The sequence below is a fragment of the Doryrhamphus excisus genome, chromosome 12 (assembly GCF_030265055.1).
Source record: "Doryrhamphus excisus isolate RoL2022-K1 chromosome 12, RoL_Dexc_1.0, whole genome shotgun sequence".
NCBI lineage: Eukaryota > Metazoa > Chordata > Actinopteri > Syngnathiformes > Syngnathidae > Doryrhamphus > Doryrhamphus excisus.
The window spans coordinates 10,733,874-10,759,117 of record NC_080477.1 but is presented as its reverse complement, the minus strand read 5'-3'; the positions used below and the strand labels follow the sequence as shown (position 1 = coordinate 10,759,117).

At 39.3% G+C, this 25,244-nt stretch overlaps 2 protein-coding genes across 12 annotated transcripts in view; one reads left to right on the top strand and one right to left on the bottom strand.

Moving 5' to 3' along the window:
* The window catches only part of plekha7b (pleckstrin homology domain containing, family A member 7b), a 67,244-nt gene extending 58,518 nt beyond the window's left edge, over positions 1 to 8,726 (bottom strand). For 8 of the 10 annotated variants that reach the window (XM_058089286.1, XM_058089285.1, XM_058089289.1 and 5 more), the window contains exons 1-3: positions 8,378 to 8,725; positions 8,201 to 8,277; positions 8,035 to 8,092 (exon numbers count right to left, since the gene is read on the bottom strand). In XM_058089286.1, coding sequence (XP_057945269.1) covers positions 8,035 to 8,092; positions 8,201 to 8,277; positions 8,378 to 8,460 — 218 coding nt within the window. In that variant the 5' untranslated portion in view covers positions 8,461 to 8,725. Of the gene's footprint in view, positions 1 to 8,034; positions 8,093 to 8,200; positions 8,278 to 8,377 lie in introns of all 10 variants that reach the window. The other 2 variants (XM_058089287.1, XM_058089293.1) reach the window with 2 other exon arrangements.
* An 8,274-nt stretch (positions 8,727 to 17,000) lies between these two features.
* Positions 17,001 to 19,164, top strand: mibp2 (muscle-specific beta 1 integrin binding protein 2). Of its 2 annotated transcripts, XM_058088955.1 has the most exons (8): positions 17,004 to 17,293; positions 17,692 to 17,782; positions 17,964 to 18,009; positions 18,159 to 18,342; positions 18,417 to 18,488; positions 18,566 to 18,672; positions 18,747 to 18,837; positions 18,910 to 19,164. In XM_058088955.1, exons 1-7 carry the CDS (start codon positions 17,268 to 17,270, stop codon positions 18,830 to 18,832), a joined length of 612 nt encoding a protein of 203 aa, XP_057944938.1. In that variant the 5' UTR covers positions 17,004 to 17,267; the 3' UTR covers positions 18,833 to 18,837; positions 18,910 to 19,164. The 2 variants fall into 2 exon arrangements, with proteins under 2 accessions (XP_057944939.1, XP_057944938.1); XM_058088956.1 differs by lacking the exon at positions 17,964 to 18,009 and having other exon boundaries at positions 17,001 to 17,293.
* The last annotated feature ends 6,080 nt before the right edge of the window (positions 19,165 to 25,244 follow it).

Genomic DNA, 25,244 nt, shown 5'->3' with positions numbered 1-25,244 from the left:
GTGCAAATGGCAGTAAGTTTTAATACCACTGATTGACATTCAAATGTCACAGTGATTTCAGTCCTGTTTGATATGTTCTGGATATTTTTGTTAAAAGTGTGTTTTTTTGCAAAAGAACATTGTGAAAAATGAGCAAAGAAAAAAAAAAATTTCTCTCAGTACTTACACAGATTGAGCCATTATTCCTGGTAAGTTGAGTTTAATTCTACCGTACACACTTGGGAACCATTACTCCTCCCTCACCTATCACCCATTTGGGTGTGCCATCACTTCATAATACAATACTACACTTGCCTGTTTTATTTCAAGTCATTCTATTAATTTTCTATGTCAAGTGTCATGAAAAGGTGACAAAGTTGCCAAAGCAAAACACTGTAATACATATGTAATATGTCTGGCCAGCAGTTGACGATAAGCTCTTCTTAAATGTGGGGTTCAAAATGCTGCTGTCTTGTCCAAAAATGGCCAAAACCACTGTTTTAATATTTTTGTGTAAATTGTCCCCAATGCAGCGATCAAATTATCAAGGACCCACTCTGACTATTTTAGACTTTGATGATGACTCCTAAAACAAAGTCTTCCAAGAAATCTTACCACTTGTAATTACTAATCTATTGATTGCAATGTATATTTTAAGAGCAAAGTGGTAAAAAATGTGTGTTGTGGTTATGTAATCCCTCTTAAACTTTAATTGGCTAAGTGCTGAAGTTCAAAATATAGTACTCTTAATCAAGTGACGCGTTGTATAATTAGCCAGGAGACACATGGGACAAACTGAGAAAGCTGGCATCATTCATGTCTACAATTAATCAATGTAACTATCAGAGCTAAATTGTAGATGTACTCCCTCACCACAAGAGAATAATAAGTGGAGGACGAAGAATGTCTCCCAAAAGAGTTGTGAGTAAAAGGTCAAACTCGGCTTTACGCTCATCAGCAGTTTCTCAAAAGTACTATCGATAAGAGTCTCGATTAAATAAAGTCTGTTGGATCAGTTTGTCACATTGTCTCAGTCCAGTCATGTTCAGGCTGTTATGGGTTATTACATCAGACATCAATATTACAACCTGAGGCGATTATAATAGGACCATATGTCAACTAAATTTTATGAAATGCATTTGTATGTTAAATATTGACCAGTCCGGGGTGTACCCCGCCTCTCACACAAAGACAGCTGGGATAGGCTCCAGCATACCCGCAACCCAACTCATTTAAAAACATTATCTACATACATCAAAATACAACAACCATTACAATAAAATACAATGCAAACAAACAACCCATATTAGGCACAGCAAGTGAAGATTGGGGCTGGAGCTGGTCATCGGTTTGAGCACAGACCTAAAACCTTGCCTTTTAATGCACAACACTAGACACACACAAACTAAAAAGCATGAGGTTTTTAACCTCAGGTAGGGCTTAACAAGAACAAACTGATGTTTGGGTTGGTCACCTGTCCAGACACTGTCTCAAGTTCTTGTTTTTTGATGCACAAGATTAGACACATGCAATCCAGAAAATGATATGTAAATGTTACACTTAGGGGGAAAAAGTGGGCTAATAAATTGACAATAAAAGCACAAATACTGCAGATTTCAGAAAACAACATGAGATGGAATGACAGATGGAATGATACAGCTCTCTACAAGAAGCAATGAAGTCTGTAAAATTAAATAATAAATCCAAAAATTGTTAACTATAATGATGGAAATGGTCATATTAATGTTGATTATAATGATGGTAATAATGATAAAGATTATAACAATAATGATAATAACAATAACAATATTACAATGATAACAGGAGAAAACAAGACAGTGGCATGAACATGATTATATCTTGCAAAAAGGGGTAAGCATTTATAAGCCTTTGCTTCAGCCTACTCCTTTTGGGCTTGTGATCAGAAAGCTGCATACAAATGTAAATAATGGAAAGTTATATTTTGATTGATGTAAGAAATGCACTGTAATGTTTCATATATTTGCCCAAATAAAAAATAATTTTTTTTTTAAAAAAACCCTAGTGAGGATAAGCAGCATAGAAAATGGTGGATGGATGTAAATTATTCCTAACTATTTTAGTTGTTCCTACTGTAAGAAACAATGCCATGCTACCTTCCTGAGCACCAGCTGACAGTAAAGCTCCTAAAATACCAGTTGATTCCAACCGTCTCCCATAGTCACAACCTTTGAATAGTGGCTGAAAGAATAGGAGAGCTGGTCAGTGGGGGTTTAAAGTACTCATGGGCCCCTGGGATGCGCTTTGTGATGCCCGCCCTATAGCTTATCATTAGGGATGAGCGAGTACACCACTATTTGTATTTGTTCACCTATCTAAATGATCTGTACCTGTACTCGGAGTGGGCGGGGCAGTTTAATCGGAAATACATTTGTACATTAAGTCTGAAACTGACGCGGATTGCTCAGAAGTTGCTACTGTATATTTATTAATTTGCTATACTATATGTACTGTGTATGTGTATAAGTGATCTGTAAGACTTTATTATTGAATTATCTTTTAATGACTCATGTGAAGTTGGTGATTCATGCAAACAGGCAATGATGGCAAACAGGGAAATAATCTGTCAGCCTTGCTCAGTACTTCCAAGTGACTTTATCTCACCAGCCAAATTAGAAGAGAGCCGAACGAAATGAGTTTAAGATTGCAATGTACATACCGCAGCATATTGAGAGGGGTGTAATATTTGACTATAGCCATACAGGCACACTGTTTGATGCAGCTACTGTGCAAGTGTACGTAATGTTGGGGCGAGTTAATGCGGCAATCAGTTGGTTACTGTTACAACTGTCTGTGTACTGCCAACTGAAAATTAACACAATTTTTATATTGTAAGTATTGTAAGTTTTATGATTATTTCATGGAATAAGACAAAAATATATTTCAAGGAAAAAAAGCGGTAATCCTAGCCCTGATGCATAAGTGACTGACATAACACAAGCCTGCTCAGCACTGTGTTGTCAAATGCACCGCGTACATTACAACACAAGGTTACAAAGTAACTGTAGATACAAACCAAAATAGAGGCAAGCTGAAGAAAACATAATAAAGTGGAGGCAGTGTAACAAATGCGTGAAGAGCCATTTTAAACTTGCCAATTGCCGTGTACGTGAATGAGGCACCGCTCAGTAGTGGTGGGCGGAATTATCCAAATATCAATAATAATAAATATTGAAATAACGTTGCTCAATACCAATGTAAAAAAATTGATAGTTAAGCTCCAGTCTCCTGTCTGGCTGCAGCGGCTTCATTCAAGATGCAACCTGGCTATGTGTCTCTGCTGTCTGTCACAACGGAGAGAACATAATGAGCATTTTCTTTAAACACGAATAAGAATAATGACAAAATGTACTCGTTTCATACTCGTATCTGGCAAAAAATACATTATCTGTAATAAATACTTGGTTATAACAAGTATCTGACTCATCCCTACTTATCATGGTTAAACCAATGTAAATTATTGCCATGTGTAAAAACGTGCAAAGAATTTTAAAAAGCCCACATGCACACTTTCGGGGCTCACTGCCATGCCCGTCTCAGCTTTTAATGCATTCAGAGTGAATCTGTCATCTGGTAAAATGTTAAATCAACACTTGAATTACTAAAGAAAAATTACAACAGTAGGATAAAACAAATTGCTCCGCTGTGCATGTTTGAAATAAAACAAAGCCATCAATTTGCAGTAAACACTGCAAAGTGCCTGACTTGATTTTAAGTACTTCATGGATTAAAATCTAATTTGTCTGTTTTGACCCAGTGAGATTTGATTTGCCTCATTTTAAAACATACCATATTTGAAAATGAATCTAAAAAAGTGCAACTAACCACTGAAATAGACTTATGGCTTGGTTAAACTAAAAAATAATACATTCCAAACTAAAATGCCTTGGAAGGAAAACTGCACTTTTGGGAGAATTTAACCTATCATTCACAATTCTTATTTGAGGCATCTTTCTCTTTTCTGTGCATTCTAAAGATGTAAAAATAGGCAAGAATGCAAAACATGGGACAGTCTGCCTAAACGGCACATGGTATGGGATGCAATGTCAAGTCCATTTGGTCTTTGTTCTATGCAGTGCAATCAGATTGCATATAGTGCTATACTAGTATATAGCCCTAAAAATAACCACCACCTATGGACCAAGTCCATTTAAGAAACACAACGCTACATTCAATCGATTAATGACTATTTTCAACAATGTTAGATGGACATATGCTGTCCTGAATGAAAACGTGCTAAACACAGATCAATGAGGTCGAATCGTAGTATGCATGCAGTATGCAGAATGAAGGAATATGCTAATTGTACCGCAGTATATCCCATATATATTTGTTCTTGCAGCTTTTACAACATTGCAAGCACTTAAAACAACTCATAAGAAAACATGTAACATTTCATACTGAATACAGAAATCCTTGAGCAAAAGAAAACTTCTTGTTAGCTAGGAACCATCAGACGGACTACTTTAAACAAAGCTATAAGACCCTTCAGGTCATGAAAGGACTAAACAAACAACCATTCACACTCACATTCATACCTATGGACAATTTGGAGTCGCCGATTAACCTAGCATGTTTTTGGAATGTGGGAGGAAACCGGAGTCCCCAGAGAAAATGGGCACAACATGCAAACTCCACACAGAGATGGCCGAGGATGCCAGTCCAGACTTAAAAACAATTTTTTTTACAAACAATTTTCTGTCAATAAAAAAAACGCTCAGCAAACACAACATAAAAGGTCACCTGTACACTTCCCAAATGTGATTTTATTGCAGCAGTGTCAGCTGCAGCAGACCCAGCAGTATAGAATCAGCCTTGTCCCCAGAGCAGAGAGTGTCATGCTGTACTGCAGATGCTATGGCACTTTCTTCAAAAATTAACCTGATGTCCCGAAGATTCACATTTTCGTATGTGCAGGACACATTTATCATTCAATGCAATGAATGCATGTTTGCAGAATCTACAAATATAAGACATGTCATCTACAGTTGTTATTTCTTCAGTTTCTTGTTCATTTTAATGTCTGGTACAGTTAAAGGTACAAATACAACAATGACAACAAATGCTAGATATCATCTCTTAAATTAAACTCTTATGAGCTATTTTTGTTATCATCATTGTATATATTCAAACAAATGTACTTTTAGTTGTACGAGGCATTAAAATGGATAGATAAACTGGAGAAACAAGGGTGGTCTAATAATTTTTTCAATGACTGTACATCAGGTAATATACTAAGCTTAGGGCATAATCAACTATGCTATGCTGACTTGTCGTTACAAGCTCATTTCTGAAAAATGTACTGTTCTACTTTTCAGTTTTCAGCTGCCTCATGTGGTGGTAGAGTAATGGTATGTCAACCTGCAGATTTCTGGTTCGATCCCCTGTCCTCCTATGTCAAAGTATCCTTGGGCAAGATACTGATCCCCCAGTTGCTCATTATGCTGTGTCATCAGTGGGTGAATGAGGTAACGGTGTCAAAGCACATCGAGTACCTTGAAGGGAGAAAGCTGCAATACAAGTAAAATCTGCAAAATTTTAGTCTGATCAATGGGGGCATCATGAGACACCCAATTCACGAGACCAGGCAATGCAGAAGATTGGGTCCATGGGAACGTGACAAAACAAGATTTTAGCATGCCCTGAAAGAAATAAGTTTGGGATAATAATAACAATAATACATTTCATTTGTATTGCGCTTTTCAAGGTCCTCAAATATGCTTTACAGTAAGATTAAAAACAAAATAAAACAGAAAAGCATAACAAAAACATGTAGAACTAAAATCAAAGCACAGCAGTCAAGTATAAAAAGTCAGACATTAAAGATTTAAACAGGTGAGTTTTGAGCTGCTTTTTTGAAGGGAAGGTCAGAACAAGCACCGAGTGAATAGGGCAATGAATTCCAGAGGGTGGGGGCAGTGATGGAGGGGGCTCTGTCTCGCCAGATTGTGTGGATGGAGCAGGTCTGTCAGGTATGGAGGGGTCAAATTGTGGAGAGCTTTGAAAGTAATGAGAAAGACTTTGAATGGATGGCTCTTGAATGCTTGGTTTCAAAGGGCGTTCTAAGAGTGGCGATTTGTGATCTCACAGATCACAGCGATGTCTCCCAGGAAGTGTTCCTTCAGGTGTAAGGGAAACCTACATTTGTTTACAATTCCTGATGAGGAAAACATCAGGCACAAGTGGTTGGAGTTCCTGATTCCCTATCAGCAAAAGAAAAATATTTTAATCTGTCTACGGCATTTTGCATTGGACTGTTCCGTGAACATTGTGTAAGTAATAGAGCAAAAGGTTGTCTGTGTAGCATTATAAAGTGTGCCAACAGGGAGCTGGGTGCAAATTACAAGCGCACCAAGTCTGGAGTTGCTAATGGCCATTTCCCACCACAATCGGTGGGTCTACCCAAGTTTTTTTTTTTTTAAAGATACACAGCATATCCAGTCTCGATCGATGTTGATATGGTTAGTTTTGATATTGTGCTTAAAGTAAATATTTTTAAAATATCTTTATATTCCCTAGCCTGGAGCTAAGGTATACACGCTGAGTCTCTTTTAGCAAAAATTGTACTGTAAATTGTACTAAAAATTAAAAACTAAAAAATTGACACACATGCACACACTCAACATGAAGTTGGTAAGATTATTAATATTATAAATTTTTTTATCATGCAATTGATTTATGGATTATTATGACAGGCATAGTTAGCAAGAGTCAAATGCAATCAGTATCAATAAACCACTCTGTGAATAAGGGTGGGGACTAGTCCCAACATCTACAGTACTTGGGTTGATTTGATAAGTCTTAATTGAAATTTGAACAAATGTAGAATTAGTACAGATTCTACTTGGACATCAACAAGTAGCAAGTTGTTTTACGTACTTGGATGGAAAAAAAAAACAGCCACACATCACCCACTTACGCTAACACTTTGAACACCAAAGTAGGTTTGATTGCAAGGTGTGTCTAAAGCACATAATGTGAGCTTCCAATAATGCCTTGCACACTACCAATTCTAAATTCCATTTCTTATTATTAGTTCACAGCCTTTGGTTGGCTTCTAGCTGACCTGTTCTTGCGATACAGCTTTTCTCCAAACAAGAAATCTCATTACATCTTAATCTCGTAAAATCTCATCACACGACCACCGACCATGCCGTTCTAAAGGAGTATTCACAGGTTGGTGGAGCTGACCTCTTGAGTACTATTAGTAAAAGAAGAAGTGTTCCTGCACTGTTACTGTCATACTTGTCATACCATAACACAACATGAAATCATTATAAAATAATAGGCACATTGGTCTGTTGCTAAGAAGACTATAATAATCCATAGTGACTGCCTCAACATAATAAAAAATCAAATTACTGGCATAAAATTCACTGATGCTGGTGACAAGAGGCAGAAGACAAGGTCTGTGATACTACACAATATTAGGACAACCTAATGACCACTCATAATATTCACTTCCAAAAAGTTATAAAGGCCATGTCGCCGAGTCATTGGTCATCCATGTGGTGCATCTTGCAGATTATCAACTGAAATGCAAAAATGTCAACAACTTCACACTGCTACTTTCTCCAAATCTGTGCTCCCAATAATGCAATCATGTTATACATCTCTGTCACCACAAGGTCACACCCCTCTTCTGCAATCTTTACAGTCACTCACTCTCTCTCTTTCCCCCACATACACACTTCCCTAGCCTCCACACCTACCTAATGGAGAGTAGAGGTCCTGCATGGTGCATGTGAGGAGAATTTTAATATCCTCCTTCCTGCTCTGCAAGGCTGCTACTTTTACTCACATAAGCAATTATTATTTATGTCACCAAACCAGTGGCGCGCCTCACTGTGTTATTTCTCCACTCAGTGCGACATGTTTCCAGCACTTAGATTAAACAGCAGTGTTTGAGGGTAATCTTAAACATACCAGACATGCCTGAACTGCACACGGAAAACACTTTAAATACAAACGGCATCACGTTTCAAGCAGCCAAACAATGCAACAGCGAGCACTCACTTGATGAAGTAGCTTGCTCCCTCGTCCGTGAAGCCCTCTTCCCATCCTCTTGGTAAATCTGAAAAAGGACATACAATCAAAACTCGCGACATAGCCAACTGGAGCACCGCAGCAGCCGACACTTCGCTACAAGGCAGGTCGCGAATCAGACAATTTTGAGTCGTACCTGAACGTATCATGTGTCCGGAATTAACAGGCTCGCGAGTGCGCGGGTGAAGCCAAGTAGTGCCGCGAGTTTTGTCGCTGGAAGAAAGACACCTGTTACTTAATGGACGACATAAGAACAAACCTCACGATAAAGACTCGACAAAGTGAGAACAGGTGACTGGCAAACGTGTCTCACTTTATAAAAAACACGCGGCCATCCCTACAAACTCCGTAAGACCAGTGGTCGGGTAGGGTGTCCCGTCCAAGCGGTGCCGCCATGATTCCTCCTTTCCTACTCGACTTTCCCCCCCTTCTCCCTAGTCTCCCTCCCTCTCTCTTCCCTTCTGCCTCCACGGACTTGTCCACTGAGTCCAGATAATCCCACCGCTAAAACGGCATACTTTTAAAGGGACAGATAGGTTTCGCTCCACCACTGCAAGGTTGATGTCAATGGAGCTGATTTGTGTCGCTCGGTTGAAGTTTTGACCTCCAGCTAACAACAGAATATTCAATGAAGTCCACTGCGGGGAATAATAGAATGGTCCTCCAATAGGTACAGTGGATTCATGTGGTGCATGTGTGTGCAATCACAAATGTGCCTGGAAGAAATAATCTATAAAATTACCAATGTGCAATTAAATGATACATTTCAGAAGGGAAAGAAATAAATTGAGCTGTAGTTAGTTAAGTGATTATTGTCATAGCATACCATGCAAATATGCCCTCTAGTGGCTATTATCAGCATCAGAAGTGACGTCACATCACAGCCTTTTAGGTTTTCTTTTTTTTTTTTTTTTCATTTTGACAAAAATCCAAGTGTGACTGTTCTAAAGTGATCGTCAAGTAATTTTCTTTACATTTTTGGTCTCAACTTTTGAGAGTAGATGGGTTTCATGATTTTAAGGAAGCTCGATGAGCCTGTAAAATGCACTTCCTAAAATGAAGCCCGGAGCTGTCAACTTAAAATGTGGAACAAAAGAAGCACTGTGAATACGTACCTGTACACAGTATTGTCCAACTTGCAAGTACTTCTAATAGCTGAGCTGAAAATCACTGAAATAAATACGTAATGAACTGTAATGCTGGTGATTACATTCTTCCTTTATTAATTATTTCTAGACCCAACCATGATAAATTAATTTGTGATATCCTATAGGATTCAATGTTAATAAACGTAATATTTTTGTAGCTAGAGCGTAGAAAACCTTTTGTTTTTAACATTATTAAATCCCCATAGACATAGTCGACATCGACAATAGACATTGTGCTAGTCTTATGCTACTTAGTAAGTGAGTAAGCTAACCAGTTAGTCTCAAATTTATTTCTTCTGAACTTAAGCAGCCAAAAACTTACCACTTCCACACAGGATTCGAGGATAACTTTTTTTCACGGATATACCATGGCTGACTTCATGGGGTTTTAAAGGAAAACTGCAATATTTTTGGAATTCTGACCATCATTCACAATCTTTATGCGAAACATGGACACATATTTCTTTCCCTTTTCTGTGCATTTTAACAACAGTAAATAGGTTAGTATGAGCTAGTTAATAATGCACGTCATTGGGACCTATCTACTGCACAGAAATGGGAAAGAAATATGTGTTCATGTTTCAAAATGTGCAGTTTTCCTTTAAGGGGACCTATTATGCTCATTTTCGACCCTTTTGTATTGAGTTGTGGACTCCTATAGAGCAGCTACATACAATAACCCGCAGGGCTCACTTCCAAATGTGCAAACTTCATTATCGGAAACTTTGGGATCATTTAACAAGAGAATACAACATTCTTGTGTGCTCAAAACGCTCGGTTTCAAAAGGCATGGTGAAACTTCCTCTTTGTGATGTCACAGAGGGGCGGATTTCCTTATATGGGCATGGCTGTAAGCCAGATAAACTCTCTGCCCTCCCCCAATTTCTGCTTCCCCCAACCACTCCCAAGCTCTGCTACAATTAGGCGTTACAAAGTAGGCGTGTCTGGGCTGAAATATTTGCATAATACCGAGGTCCCCCTTTAATTATTATTATGTTTTCCAATTAACTGTGGATAACTTCTTTTTTCATTTGCCAGACATTTAACAATGTCAGTTTGATATCATGACATACGCGCATGAACTGACATTCAGCATGCACTGAAGGAGTGTGTAGCTGGAAGCTTTTGACTGTCACCTTGGTAGTGTGGTTTTGGCAAGATAACTACCTGACATGTTACAGTAGTGCTTAAGTAGCATGAAAAAAGACCTGTGCTATTTACTAAACGTGCCACTTCATTTTGTTCACTTTGCTTTTGTCGAGTGCAAGTCACGGTCAAAGTACTCTTGGCACTAAAGTAATTTGGCTGAGCATTTCAGCTGCTATTTATTTGTGAAAGGTAGAGTAGATATTCTGTACGGAACAATTACGTATGAGGAATATTCCAGTGAAGGGAGACGCTTACATTATGTGTCAAACATTACGTGTTGAGTCCTTTAAAGTTGCGGTAAAAAAAACATTTTATGAGCCAATTTGATTTTTGAGCATAACATTTGTAGCTAAAGGTCTATGTGTAAAATAATTTACATATCATTAGATTTTATCTGAATGACGCTTGGTTGGAAATTGGACCTACAGTGGATCAATTCCAGTATTGTTTGTAAGGTCAAGCAGAATGGTGCAACATTAATTAGACCTGAGCTGCTGTGCTGTTATTTTGCGTTATTCAACCAGCCTATTAAAAGGACACATATAATTGTAAAAATGTGCACACTGCAGTTTAATCATCAGATGTCCAAGGCTCATCCAATTTCTGGTTTTTGACCTTGCTGTGATTTATCATCAACATTACTATGTATGCGCACACACGGGACAAACACATGTACTGTATGTACAGTCCAGTGCAGCTCTGCAGTATATAATCTCAGCTGGATTCCTGCCTCTCAGCTGGCAGAGGTTCAGCAAGGTGACTCAATGATATTGTCTTCTCCTCAGAGCTTCCTCATGCTGAGTATGCTAAAGGCCCTGAAGGGGAAAATGATATAAAGACTTCTTATGAATGTAATATACTTTGGCTCCTTTGCTCGTGTGTAAATGTTCTCGTGAAATGAGTCATACCTGATATTCTCATTCAAGTAAACCTTGAATTTGGTTTTAGTGATCTATGGCTAAAATGAGTATAGTGTTAGATAAGACTCAAAAGCACCCATTGCGGAACAATTCAGACATGATCTTCTTGATCTTTGTACAGGATATTAGTTGTTGGTTATGTCATGGGGTTTTCGTGATGATATTATATTTTTGTCCACAAGCTGAACCATCCCACAGACACAATAGGGACTATCCATCTAGCCAACTTCTTTCAGGGCTTACTTCCAAATGCACAAACCTCATTATCTGAAAAATCGTCTAACACGACAATACTACATTCAAACTACATTTATAGGTCAGAAAAGTGGAAAAAGCATAATAGATCCCCTTTAAAAATTGGGCTTTTGTTTAACGTGAAAACAATTAATAATATATTTTATGAATTGTATGATATACGTATCTGCTATGCAGATACATATACTTATAGCTTATGCAATATTGACCACAATTAGTTGGATAATTGGACAATTAGTCTGAGTAATTGGTGATTTCAAACATGGGCCTTCTCCAAGCACACGAAAACTTAGAATGCTAAATAACTACTACAGATGAAAGCAGTATTTTAAGCCTTGTTAACTACTACTTTGTCTTCGAGTCCAGGGATTCTCAAACTGTGGTCCGGCAATCCACAAGGGTCTGCAGGCCAAATGTTGGGGTCTGTGTGTGTGTGTGTGTTTTGCAATAAATTAAGTTATGCCGTATTATTAAAAAGTGCATAACTATGAATTGGAACATCCGGGACACACTATAGACTTTACTATGCTACAGTGTAGTCACAAATAGGTATAAATAATGTCTTGTGTGTTTGCAGATGGATGTCATGAGCTGTCTGCAGTTCCAGAAAAGACACAAGGGCGCCCTCTGCTGGATAATGTAGCTCAACACCGTCAAAGGGGACCTATTCTGCTCATGTTGAGGCCCTTTTGTATTGAGTTGTGGACTTCTATAGGGCAGGTACGCACGATAACCAGCACATAAGGCTTTATAGTGCTTCCAGAATCTGCACCTATTCAGCTGTATTTCTTTGGATTTCGTGGTTTCCATGAAAACGGTTTGTTTTAATTCGACTTATGGTTCGCCTCCAGGCACGCCCACTCTGCTGTGGTTGGTCACACTGCCAGTGCATAGAAAGAGTTCTGGTATGTGCCACTAACAGTATAGGAGTTGTCAATCGGGTCAACAGCTAGGGGACCAAGGTTCGATAACCTGCTGTGGTTTAGCTATGGGTGTAGCTGCTCTATAGGGCAAAGGGCCGAAAAATCAGCATTATACGTCCCCTTTAAGAGAAGAATGAATTGATCATCCTGGTGATGTCCTCCTTTAATGACAAACGGAGGTGTTTCAGTGTTTATATAGTGAGGTGTGTTTTATTGCTTTTTCATCGGGATACTACAGCGGTTGACCTATTTTTATTCTTGTATGACACTTAAGAATGTTAAAGTGTTACTTTGAAGACTGCGTTTTACTGTGCTGTACTTTCAACACAGTTTCTCTAATAGAGCAGCAACCGTAAAGGTATAATTGTCACAACATGAAACTGATTCAATGTTCCTAATGTTGGCGATTTACAGATAATTGCTTCTGTTAAATTTAATGGAAAAACATGTATAGATGTTTGGATTAAATGTAGTTAGCAGGGAAAGTATTGACTTACAACATGGTAGAGAAATCCCATCTGCAGAATAGCCTAGAATGCCCACTAGGTGGCAGTCATAACCACAAAATGGAGAAAACGTTATTGTAATTTTGCAAAAAGGGACAGTTCTCAGTTTCAAGACATAGCTCCTTATCAGTCAAAGAATCGAACATTTTGATTATAAAAGGAATGTAGACAGGTAACTTTAGCTGTCTTTCAGGTTGGCATTATAGACTGACTGGACACCTTGCTGTCACACAGTGTCTGAACCATCTTTGATGGATGTGCTTTCACTAAGCATTGAGAGCATAACTAAAGGCATAATAACAGGTTATAAATATAATCCACTGTTGCCAGCAGTAATCAGTAGTATACACATAAACTACTTACTGTAGAACAGTAGCAAAATATGTCCCAATACTTATAATGTAAAGACTGAGGATGTGTGTCTGCCAACTATGATAAAGTCACATAACGTACTGCTGTACAGTGTGTCAAGTAGGTTAATGTCCTGTGTAGTATCTCTCGGGTACATGAGATGATGATGTAAGACACGACAATATTGGAACCAAAACCTGTTAGTAATATTCCTAGACTATATTAGGAGAATGTGATGTGTTATCCAATATACAGTAGTCCCAATTGCTCCTATCTTTACATAGGACTAAATGTGTGTGTGATTGTGTGATGCATCCATCCATCCATTGTCCACACCACTTATCCTCACAAGAGACGTGTGTGTATGCTGGAGCCTATCCCAACTGTCTTCGGGTGAGAGGCGGGGTACACCCTGGACTGGTCGCCAGCCAATCACAGGGCACATATAGACAAACAACCATTCACACTCACATTCATACCTATGGACAATTTGGAGTCACCAATTAACCTAGCATGTTTTTGGAATGTAAAACCCGCACATGCACGGGAAGAACATGCAAACTCCACACAGAGATGCCTGAGGGTGGAATCGAACTTGTGTCTCCTAGCTGTGAGGCCTGCACAATAAACCCTATTTAGTAAACCTATTAAACTTAAATTTAGTGAACTTATTAAATAAACTAAGACATGGTGTTGACAGTGGCATCCTAACATCCTAATGCAGTGGAATCTCTACAATACTTGGATGTATTTTATCTTATTGGAGTAATTTTATTTTATATTATAATTATTATTAGGGTTTCCAATGGAAGGATTGAATACTTGGACTTTTTGTTGAATATAGTGTACAAACATATATTATACACAAATTATATCACAAATTATCCATTATATTAAATTTCTACACAATTGGTTTAGCTCTAAAGAGCACATCTAATTTGATTCACATTTTTTTGGCGGTGAAAAATCCCATTTGTCACACTAAGAGTGGAATTTTTCTTACAAATGACTTGAAAAGAAACATATGCGTGAACGTGCCACCATATCACAGGCCAGATCTCTTGAGGAGGATTCTAAGAAAAACTATTGATCACAAATATTACCATGCAAACAAAATCAGACACATTTTTATGCTTTTAGTATATTTGACAGTGTGATCATTAGGTTCGTATATCACATGGCAGTCAAATGTGCATCACAATGTCACTAGCAACAAATATTGTCAAATACAACCCCTGAATCAGACTCCAAATGGGCAGATGAGTCCCACTATGAATAGACATTTTACACACTGGCTTGGCTTGTGAACTTGGCCACTTTCTTCATATTTTTGTTGAGGTTGTGGAGGGAGAGAACTCAAACTTAGGTCATACTTTTGTATTTTGGTGTAACCTCAGAATATGGTGTCATGGCTTTCCAAGGAGAGGGCAGTTCTGGACTAGTGAAATAGAAATGTTGTGGCTATTATTTAACAAATGTCACGTCTCTGCAACGTGACTATATAAAGTACAGTAGGTTCTACTGTATGTATAGGTTACACGTGTCATGAGTTTGGGGATTTTAATGTTGTACTGTAGGGGTGCTCACACATTTTCAGCCTGCGAGCTGTCCCAAATATCTAACTCCTGCTGTAAATATTGAAAAATATATATTTATATTTTATATATTTAAGTTTAGTAAGTTTACTAAATAGTACTGCACGGTACAGAGTGGTTAGCATGCAGGCCACACAGCTAGGAGACCCAGGTTCGATTCCCCGCTCTGGCATCTCTGTGTGGAGTTTGCATGTTCTCCCCGTGCATGTGTGGGTTTCCGAAAACATGCATGTTAGGTTGGGTTAATTGGTGACTCCAAATTGTCCATAGGTATGAATGTGAGTCTGAATGGTTGTTTGTCTATATGTGCCCTGTGATTGGCTGGAGACCAGTCCAGGGTGTACCCCGCTTCTCGCCCAAAGACAGCTGGGATAGGCTCCAGCACCTCCCACGACCCTTGTGAGGAGGGTTGAATGAATATAACATACAGTATCTATAAAATCTAAACTCTGAAACTACTACACTAAATACTAATGATTAGTATTTCACATATTTCACATATTTTCACAGTTTCAAAGTTTACAGGTAAAGTAATTGACATCTACAACCTTTCCTATACGCATCAAAGCAAAAGCCTCCATTGACTCTAAGACATTTTTAACTGAGGTTGTAAGTTCAAGGTTTTAGTCAGGTTAAAGTACAGACCTTATTCTTTTATGCTGTGTCGAATTATAGTCAAGCTCTACATTGTACTTATATCCTCAACTGCAAAAGTCAAACGCCTTAAAATGGCATATCCAAAATGTTTGTAATAAAGCGTGTAATAAAATTTTATGGTCGTTTTCCAGAAGTGGCGGCTTCATTTGAAAAGGATCTTTATATTGCTTCCTCATTTGGTCAGATTTTAAATTCAGTCTTTAAAATGTCACTATAGCATGTGACTATAAGCCAAATAGTTGTATTATTTGACTTAAAGGTGCTGTCTGGCATGGTCGGGTACTTCAATTAGGCCGCTAAGTAGAATATCCTGTTCAGAGCATTTGAGCTACAACTCACATTAAACACCTCACAGGCAGTGTCGCTCCCTACATTGCAAAAGAAATGCAACCATTCAATACGGTTATATGACATATATGACATATATACAGGCACGCTCAAGCCCATGTGGCTCACACAGGTACACTATACTTGATTACCATCTAGTGGTTCAAGTGTGAATTACAACTACAATAACGATTAAATAGTATAAAAAATGTCAATGAGAATAATCATGACATGTTATCATGACAGGCACAATACCAAGTGTCATAGTAAGTCAGCTAATCACCCTCAGGTTACAGTGGGTGTTTTATAGAGCGCATTCAATTGTTTGAGAAATTTCAAGTCAGTCTAACTTCTGGAGTCAAACTTTGGGGTTTAATAACAGCACAACTGTGGAGTGTTTAGTCAGAAAAACCATAGCACAGGCAACACAGAAAGTGTATGTGTTTTGTCAAATTTCACTCTTGTGTGAAGCAGTTCAAGAGTTACACAATGCGGTGTCCTACTTTTTTTCCCCCATGACTGTACGTTGCTTTATATGCAGTAACTATATAAGTCATGTAACACATTCAAAGTATTTTAGCACATTTGTGTGTTTGCTGACAAGGGACAGAGAATAAATGATCATGTGATATAGGGCCACACAAGGGACTAGTGTTGAGCACGTCTGGAAATCTTGGTTGGAACATCTGTGTGAAGGTTGCATGTCCTCATGGTGCTTACAGCCCACGTAAGCACCATGTGAAATGAACACAGTCCAAAAACATGCATGTTAAGTTAATTAGACACTCTACCTAAGCTAGTTGCTCCAGCTCACTGCATGGTGACGACAAACGATGTTGAAAATCCATAATGAGTTGTAATGAGAGGACAACCTGAAACAATTAACATAAGTGAGAAATGTTACAGGGCTTGTACTTTTATAGTTCAAGTGATGACATACTTGTGATAAATGTTTTGTATGTTTCTCATCTCCGCCGCAGGGTTGGAGAACCAGAGGCGGTAAAGGCGATGCTGTGGTAGGTGGGGTTTGCGGTAGTACGGGTTTCTGATTGGTCACAGCGGTTTTTGTCAGGCTCTAGAAAGTGTTTAAATAGCCAATCATGTCGCGCGATATAGTATGTGTGGAAGTGTCACTGAGCCCTCGGCCCTCTCTCGGTGGAAGACCGCGTCCGAGCGACACCTCGTTCCCTGCGCTTAGCTTACACACTCACTTCAAGTACCATGGAGGGCTCCAGTAGTTGACGTTTCCTGAACCTTCTCTTTTTAAGCTTTCTTCCGTCTGATCAACGAGCACCGGTTTATTGACGTTTTGACTTAACGACGACCTTTTTTTCTCCTTCCATCTTCAAAGAGCTAATCACCAGCGGAAATCATGAAGTACATCATCGGCATCGGAGGGTGAGTGAACGCCTCTGGACTCAATGAATGGAGCGGGGCGGCTAAGCTAACCGGTTAGCACAACTGCGAGGCCATAAGAGGCCGTGGCACGTGGGGAGGGCGCTCCGAACATCCGTAATTATGTCTTTTCTTTGTGTAGGACCGATTATTCCACAATTTCGTTACACCTGGCGTCGACACTTTTTCCACCTAGATAGTGTAATGCTAGAATGGGAAAACGAGCGTTATTTATCCTTTGTAAGGCCAGCATGCTGATAATGACAGCCATACAGGTCATTATGTGTAATTTGTAGTTCATAAATTGATACGCGTGTGCAGTCTGTTTAAACGCTATAATCTTTTTAATGATGTATATTACAAGATTGGTTACTTATTAACCATGTGTTTATTCTATGCAGCGTAACCAATGGAGGGAAAACCACCCTCACCAACCGCCTAATCAAGAACCTGCCCAACTGCTGTGTGGTTCACCAGGATGACTTCTTCAAGGTGAGGCTTTGTGCTTTTACTTTGAAAATGGATATTGTCTAGTTTGAGGTCAGGATCGCTTAGGAGTAGCTGCAGGTTGGTGAGCTATTATTAATAGCGTGTAGAAGACGTGGCGCCTTCCATTCAAGCATGTAGCACTAGTGCTATGTACATTGGTACATCTTATCAATGTATGTTTCAGCCCCAAGATCAGATTGCGGTTGAAGATGGCTTTAAGCAGTATGATGGTAAGCCTGTGTTTTTATGGAAGGGTTTGCGTGTCTGTCTCATTTGGGATATGCATGCTTGTATATGGCAGTCTCATTCTCCATTCTCATTTGCCTGTTCTACGTGCTTCTTTCCTCCCTCCCCTTCCTTCCTACCCGTCTGTCTGTAGTCATTACTGCTCTGGACATGGAAGCCATGATGAGCACCATCTACGCATGGCTGGAGAACCCAGTGAAGTTCGAGAAGTCTCATGGCGTCAATAACACCCTGGATGGGGAGATTCTCCCAAAGTCCGACCACAAGGAGGAGACTCACATTCTCATTGTGGAGGGCTTCCTGCTTTACACCTACCAGTAAGATACCAGCTTTTAATGCATTTCTAGTTTTAATCCCTAAAATATATATAAATTTTTATTTCACTTTGCAGACCATTGATCGACGTGCTGAACCAGCGTTACTTTATTTCCATCCCGTATGAAGAATGCAAAAAGAGGAGGTGGTAAGTTCCATGTCATGACTTGGTTATTAGTTAGCATTTAGTGTGCTGTCGTTTTTATTAGCGTTTGTGTACTGCAGCTCAAGGAACTACACGGTACCAGACCCTCCCGGCCTCTTTGACGGCCACGTCTGGCCCATGTACTTGAAACACAAGAACATCATGGAGGACACAGGCGTTGATGTGTGTAAGTACCCACACTTTTTGAACACTTTCCTTTTTAAACCGGCGCTAACGTCATCATTGTGTTCCCTTCTACAGTGCAGCTAGATGGAACCAAGTCAAAGGAGCAACTGTTCAACTTTGTCTATGGTGACATCCTGAATAATATCCAACATTCTCTTTAACAAAGGTAAACTCATCAGAAGCCTTGGCCTCTCCCTCGTGTAAACATGTTACGTCATGTAAATATGTTATCTTTCAGGTCACATGATCAGCTAAAAGGAGCATGTATTCAGCCTGCTTGAAGACCAGCTCGCCTTAAGTTTCTACCTGGCAGCTCATTTTAGCTGACTGCTATGCTTTTTTTTAATTGGGAAAAAAAAATTGTAACCGGCAGCATCAAATGCTGGCATGATTTTATATCAAGCGTATTTATTGCTTTATACAGCCTACACTCCACATAGTTGGATATATTCAGAGGATGGTTGCATACGTCAATAAATGATCCTCATGACAACTTTGTATTGTGGTGACTGGGAAACGCCTATTGACAACACAAATGAAATGGTTGTATGGTCATTGCCAAAAATGGCGCTCACTCTGAGCTGTGATGGTCACTATCAGACCATGTGCTGCTGTAGTGTGTGGTGTGAATGATAACTGGAGTCATGAGTTTGTACCTGCGTCACCTCCAACGAAACGTGAGCCTTATCTATATTCAGACACATGGGCCAGTTACCCTGAAAATAATGGTCATAATGACGGCATTTTGAACCAGCAAGTGTGGAAAGTAAATATTACACACGTGTGTGTGTATGTATATATATATATATATATATATATATAAATATAGAAGCTGTTCAGAGTCTTGGAGGACAAGTATGTCTGAACAGCAGACCATACCTGAATAAAATGGAAATATGTACTGTATAATCAAAAAATACATGAGCACTCTTAAATTATTTCAGTGTATGATCTATCTTGGATAGTGTGTTCAATTTTTCAACACATTTAGACTTGGTAATTGAGTTATAAATCGGATGATGTGTTTGTCTGACAACTTTAAAGAGAACATCTGCAGAGGTCTGAAGTGCTGTGAGTCACAGCCTTTTGAGGGAGTGACCTTTCCTTCCCTTCATAGTTTTTCCTCATGTAGTAATAGCCACACTTGCCAGTACAATCCATTCCCATACTAAAGCTTAATAGAAATGAAAATAATACTCAGTTTTGGATAGTTGTGGTTGTCAGTGGTGTAGAACTACTGAGCTGTTGCTAATAGTTGGATATAAAATGCTTGAGTTGCATATAAAAATGCATTATGAAGCATATGTACCTAATGTAGTAGCCAGTGAGTTTATATGAAAGTAGGTCAGGGTTTTACTATGAGTCAGGAAGCCATGATTTTTTTCCATGACAACATCTATATAATAGAAATCTAATTTCATTTCAGTATGTTATGTTGACATTTCTTTCGAGTGGTCACATGACAGGCTCAAACGATATGCCAGTACAGTAATTACTCCACCCAGTTCCTCTGTGGTAGGCTACGTGCCAACTTATCTAGCCGTGAAGGCCTGCAAGCCATGTATCGTACAACAGATGTTATTACGCCAAGTTAAGTAATACACACAGTCTACTGCCACTCAAGTGTCGGGTTTATTCTATTGGAGTTTGGTGGGGTGTGAGCGAGCACAAGTGAGTCAGAGATCACATTACAGCGCCATTCATAGGGGAATGTTCTGCAACCTTCTTTAGTTTCGTCTAAAACAAACCTTCGAATGCTTCTCTATTTATTGTACGCTTTAATTTAACAAAACATCATTTTGAAGTTAAGTCACAGCTTCCCTCCTTTACTCAATTATACATTGTGTAATTTTTCACAGAGGCCTGTCCACTCATTTTAACATGGGTGTCAGTACATAAAGCGTGCCAGCTGGTCAGAGTAAACTTGAACGTGTGAGATGAAGTGCTTACATAACTTGATGGCTGCACTCTCTAAGAAGAAGAATGGCCTCACACTGGCCCACATCTGCATGAATACCCAATCCAAAATGACTGGCGTCTACTTGTGTGCGTGTGGTTTTTCCGGACTTTACACATGTTGCAATATCTTAAGCAAAAAAAAGAAATGTAATTTAAATCCATATTTTTAGCGTAGGAGGCTATTGTGAACTCATCGTCCTCGCTTATTGTGTGATGCTTGTGTATGCTGGTGGTGACAGAAGACTTCATCTTTTGACACAACAACAAACCCAGCAGTTTGCCTGAAACCACACCAACCACCGCGCTGGGGTTAGGTGGCCTCCAGGACTGGATCTCGCTGGATGGTGTTTGTGTATATGCAGGCCACACTCCTGCTTCTGTCTACACACCTCTCTGCACAGTGGATCCAAGCAGCAGAGGAAGCAACAGTCTGCTGCGGTGGACTCAAATAGAGCATATAAACAACGTCATAAATCCTCCCTAAGTTCAGACTTCTCGCATCTTCACCTCAGGACAGACACTGCAAACAACTGACTCGTCTTGGCACCTCAGGTGACTGAGTGCTTTTATTTTTTTTGTGTGCTACTCGACTAGTAAATCTGCATTTCATTTAAGTACACTGGTGCATTTCCAATTTTGTATTTATTTATAAACAGTGTGCCCGTCACATTATGATTGATGGGTGCAAGCTGCTAATTTCCCTCTCATACCGCATTTAACGTTTCGTAACAATAACATTTCATTTTCACTTGAGTTTTCAGGTAGCTGCTAATGCTAGATTCAATATTGCCATACAGAGTAAGAAAACATACTTGTTTTCCTCTACGATGGAATCCTTCATTCACTGTCTGCAACAAATGTCCCCCCAAATTCAGTATAAATATTGTATAAAGTATTAATGTTGAAGAAATAATAATACAAAATACAGACAATTTTGAGGGAGCATGTGACAAAATACTATAAAAATATAAACAGTAACTGAGCAGATAAAGAAGCAGGAAATAAACAATTTACTGAGTGTATTTGTGTAAAGTAGAGTGAAACAAGAGTTGTATGCACAATAGCTGGCAATGCAGTTGGACTAAATAAAAATGTCACTTGGCTTATGACCCAAAGCAGCCCACAATATAACCATTCTAAGCATTTGCTGACCTTATTCTTTCATCACTGTCATACACAAATACACAATACTAAAATGTAGGTTTATAGAGTACATGCAGTATGGGTCTCACTTTACAATAACACAAAAATACAGTACTTACTGTATTGTCCAGGGTGTACCCCGCCTCTCGCCCGAAGACAGATGGGATAGGCTCCAGCACCCCCGCAACCTGAGGGGAAAATGGTAGAAAATGAACTTACTGAAGAACTAATTAGGGACTAATGAGTAGTTGCTGAGGATCTGAGGCACATGCATTTAGAGTAGTTACCAATGAACTAATGGGCGGTTGCTGAGGATCTGAGGCACATGCATTTAGAGTGGTTACCAAGGAACTACTGAGTAGTTGCTGAGGATCTGAGGGACATGCATTTAGAGTTGTTACCGAGGAACTAATGAAGAACTAATGAGTAGCTGTTGAGGATCTGGTGCACATGCATTTAGAGTAGTTACTGATGAACTCATGACTGGTTGCTGAGGATAGTTCCCGAGTATTTACTCAGGAACTAATGAAGAACTAATGAGTAGTTGCTGAGGATCTGAGGCACATGCGTTTCGAGTAGTTGCCAATGAACTAATGGGCGGTTGCTGAGGATCTGAGGCACATGCATTTAGAGTGGTTACCAAGGAACTACTGAGTAGTTGCTGAGGATCTGAGGGACATGCATTTAGAGTTGTTACCAATGAACTAATGAGTAGTTGCGGAGGATCTGAGGGACATGCATTTAGAGTTGTTACCGAGGAACTAATGAAGAACTAATGAGTAGCTGTTGAGGATCTGGGGCACATGCATTTAGAGTAGTTACTGATGAACTCATGACTGGTTGCTGAGGATCTGAGGCACATGCATTTAGAGTGGTTACCGATGAACTAATGAGTAGTTTCTGAGGATCTGAGGTACATGCATTTAGAGTTGTTACCAAGGAACTAACAGATAACTAATGGGTAGTTGCTGAGGATCTGAGGCACATGCATGTAGAGTAGTTACAGAGAAACTAATGAGTGGTTGCTGAGGATCTGAGGCACATGCATTTAGAGTAGTTACCGAGGAACTAATGAGTAGTTACTGATAATCTGAGGTACATGCATTTAGAGTAGTTAATGAGGAACTAACGAGGAATTAATTCGTTTTTACAGGGGATCTAAGGCACATTCATTTAGAGTAGTTACCAATTAACTAATGAGTAGTTGCTGAGGATCTGAGGTACATGTATTTATAGTGGTTACTGAGGAACTAATGAGTAGAGTAGTCACAGAAACTGAGGCACATACTGTACATTTTAGAGTAGTTACTAAAGAACTAATGAGGAACTAATTAGTAGTTGGTAGGTTCATTCCGCATTAAAGTGTTACAGTACCTACATATGTCGTAATAATAGTAATAATAATAGTGTATGTATGTTTGAAGATGTATTTTTGAAAATGGCTTCCAGCGTGTGAAAATCTGAAAACGCTGGCTTGTCGTTTTGACACAAAATATTTTCAACCTGCCAAAAAAATTACAAATACAATCCCAAGGATTGTTCCCGTATGGATAGGGCCTGATGGGTGCTGAGATCAGCAAGTTCCACTGTAGCACATCTAAAAGTACGAAAGAGTACTTGTAGTTTTCCTGTTATGAAGTCAACCTCAAAGTGTACAAGACGACACATGCATGTAATGAATCCACAGCATGCTGCTCCTCAAAACCTACTTAGTTGTTTAGTAAGTCGCTTCTACATTTAGATATTTTACGACAGTCTACAAGGAACCGACAAAACCAGTCATTTGTGCAATAAAAGCTTTCTACTAGAGTTGTCTCACAAGCTTGTTTTGAAAACGTGACCAGCGAGAGGCCACCGCGCTTTTGGACACGAGCGCCGCACCTGTGGGATTGGTGGGAAAACAACTTCTCACCTCCTGTGGTTCACCAGCAGCGTCTGTGTTTACGCTCCATTGGTCTGCCTTTGGGGAGAAAATAGGCCACAATACAGACACAACAAGACACTAGACATGGGATCAGACATACAAGTATGTTGTACAGCCCTTTAAGTCAAAGTGGTAATAACATATGCTAAATTCAATTCAGCTAACTTACCGCTGTATACTTACATGGAATTCATTGAGTGTTAAGGTGTGGCATTTTGTATTTTGTAGAAAGTCCTTCCAAAGCATGGTGGATAACTGGAGGGGCAGAATTCTGGGGCAAATAGGAATTACTACTTATGGGATTCGTCTGGAAAGTTATGGAATATAATACAGGGTGATATATTTTTTTCAATATACCTTTACATTTTTATTTCATGTGGCCACCACCGTACAACATCAAGCCGATATGAGAATTCTTCCCAAACAGGCTTCAAGATGTCAAGGTCCACGTAGATGATTGCAGCTGTTATTCAATCTTTCATATCATCGATATTTGCTGAAAGTGCTGAAACATAAACTTTGCGTTTAACATAACCCCAAAATGGCTGTACGGCTCTTGAGAGGTTAGCATGCAGGCCTCACAGCAAGGAGACCCGAGTTCAATTCCACCCTCAGCCATCTCTGTGTGGAGTTTGCATGTTCTCCCCGTGCATGTGTGGGTTTTCTCCTGGTACTCCGGTTTCCTCCCACATTCCAAAAACATGCTAGGTTAATTGGTGACTCCAAATTGTCCATATGTATGAATGTGAGTGTGAATGGTTGTTTGTCTATATGTGCCCTGTGATAGGCTGGCGGTCAAGCCACACAGTCTGGAGATATGGGTTCGATTGTCCGCTTGGGTATCTCTGTGTGGTGTTTGCACGTTCTCCCCGTGCATGTGTGGGTTTTCTCCAATTTCCTTCCATATTCCAAAAAACACCATGCATGTTATTTGGTAACTTTAAATTGTCCATAGGTATGAATGTGAGTGTGAATGTCCAGGATGACAGCTAGGATAGGCAACAGCATGCCACCACGACCCTAATGTGGTTAAGCGGCATGTAAAATAGATAAATGGATGCTCATTAGATTTAATGTATCGTTATCTGCATTAAAATTCATAAGAATTATAGATGTAGTTGAAGCATCACATGACGTAGTGTATTATTAACCGTTCTCTCTCTTGTCTTTGTCTCTCTCCTTGGTGGTTGGTGCTCCCTTGCTCTGGAGATACAGACAACAAAGGCACTATTGCACCTTCACCTTTATCTGCTCGTTATTGGTGGTGGTGGTGAAGCCGGCGACAATGATGCTGAAAGTGGAGCCAAGCAGTGTATCTGCTGTCTACAATAACGGATCCACTTTTTTGATACAAATGATATATTCCGTTGTAGTTGTACATTATGTCATTTTGGAAAATCCTGTTGATGACACAGCAAAGTGTTTATATTTAAATGTCTTTTTTGTAGCAGTTTTGAGTCATACTCATACTGATGTTGTTCCTGCGTATGAAGTTATATAAGCCGTGGCAGCGAGGAGAGAGGCAAAGTAACCTCATCCACTGCCAT

What these genes read in the sequence shown, in the direction of transcription:
- mibp2 (XM_058088955.1), top strand. Translation starts at nt 17,268, where the DNA reads ATGAAGTACATCATCGGCATCGGAGG. An exon ending in TACATCATCGGCATCGGAGG is followed by an intron (nt 17,294 to 17,691) that starts GTGAGTGAACGC and finishes TATTCTATGCAG; the next exon opens with CGTAACCAATGGAGGGAAAA. An exon ending in TGGCTTTAAGCAGTATGATG is followed by an intron (nt 18,010 to 18,158) that starts GTAAGCCTGTGT and finishes GTCTGTCTGTAG; the next exon opens with TCATTACTGCTCTGGACATG.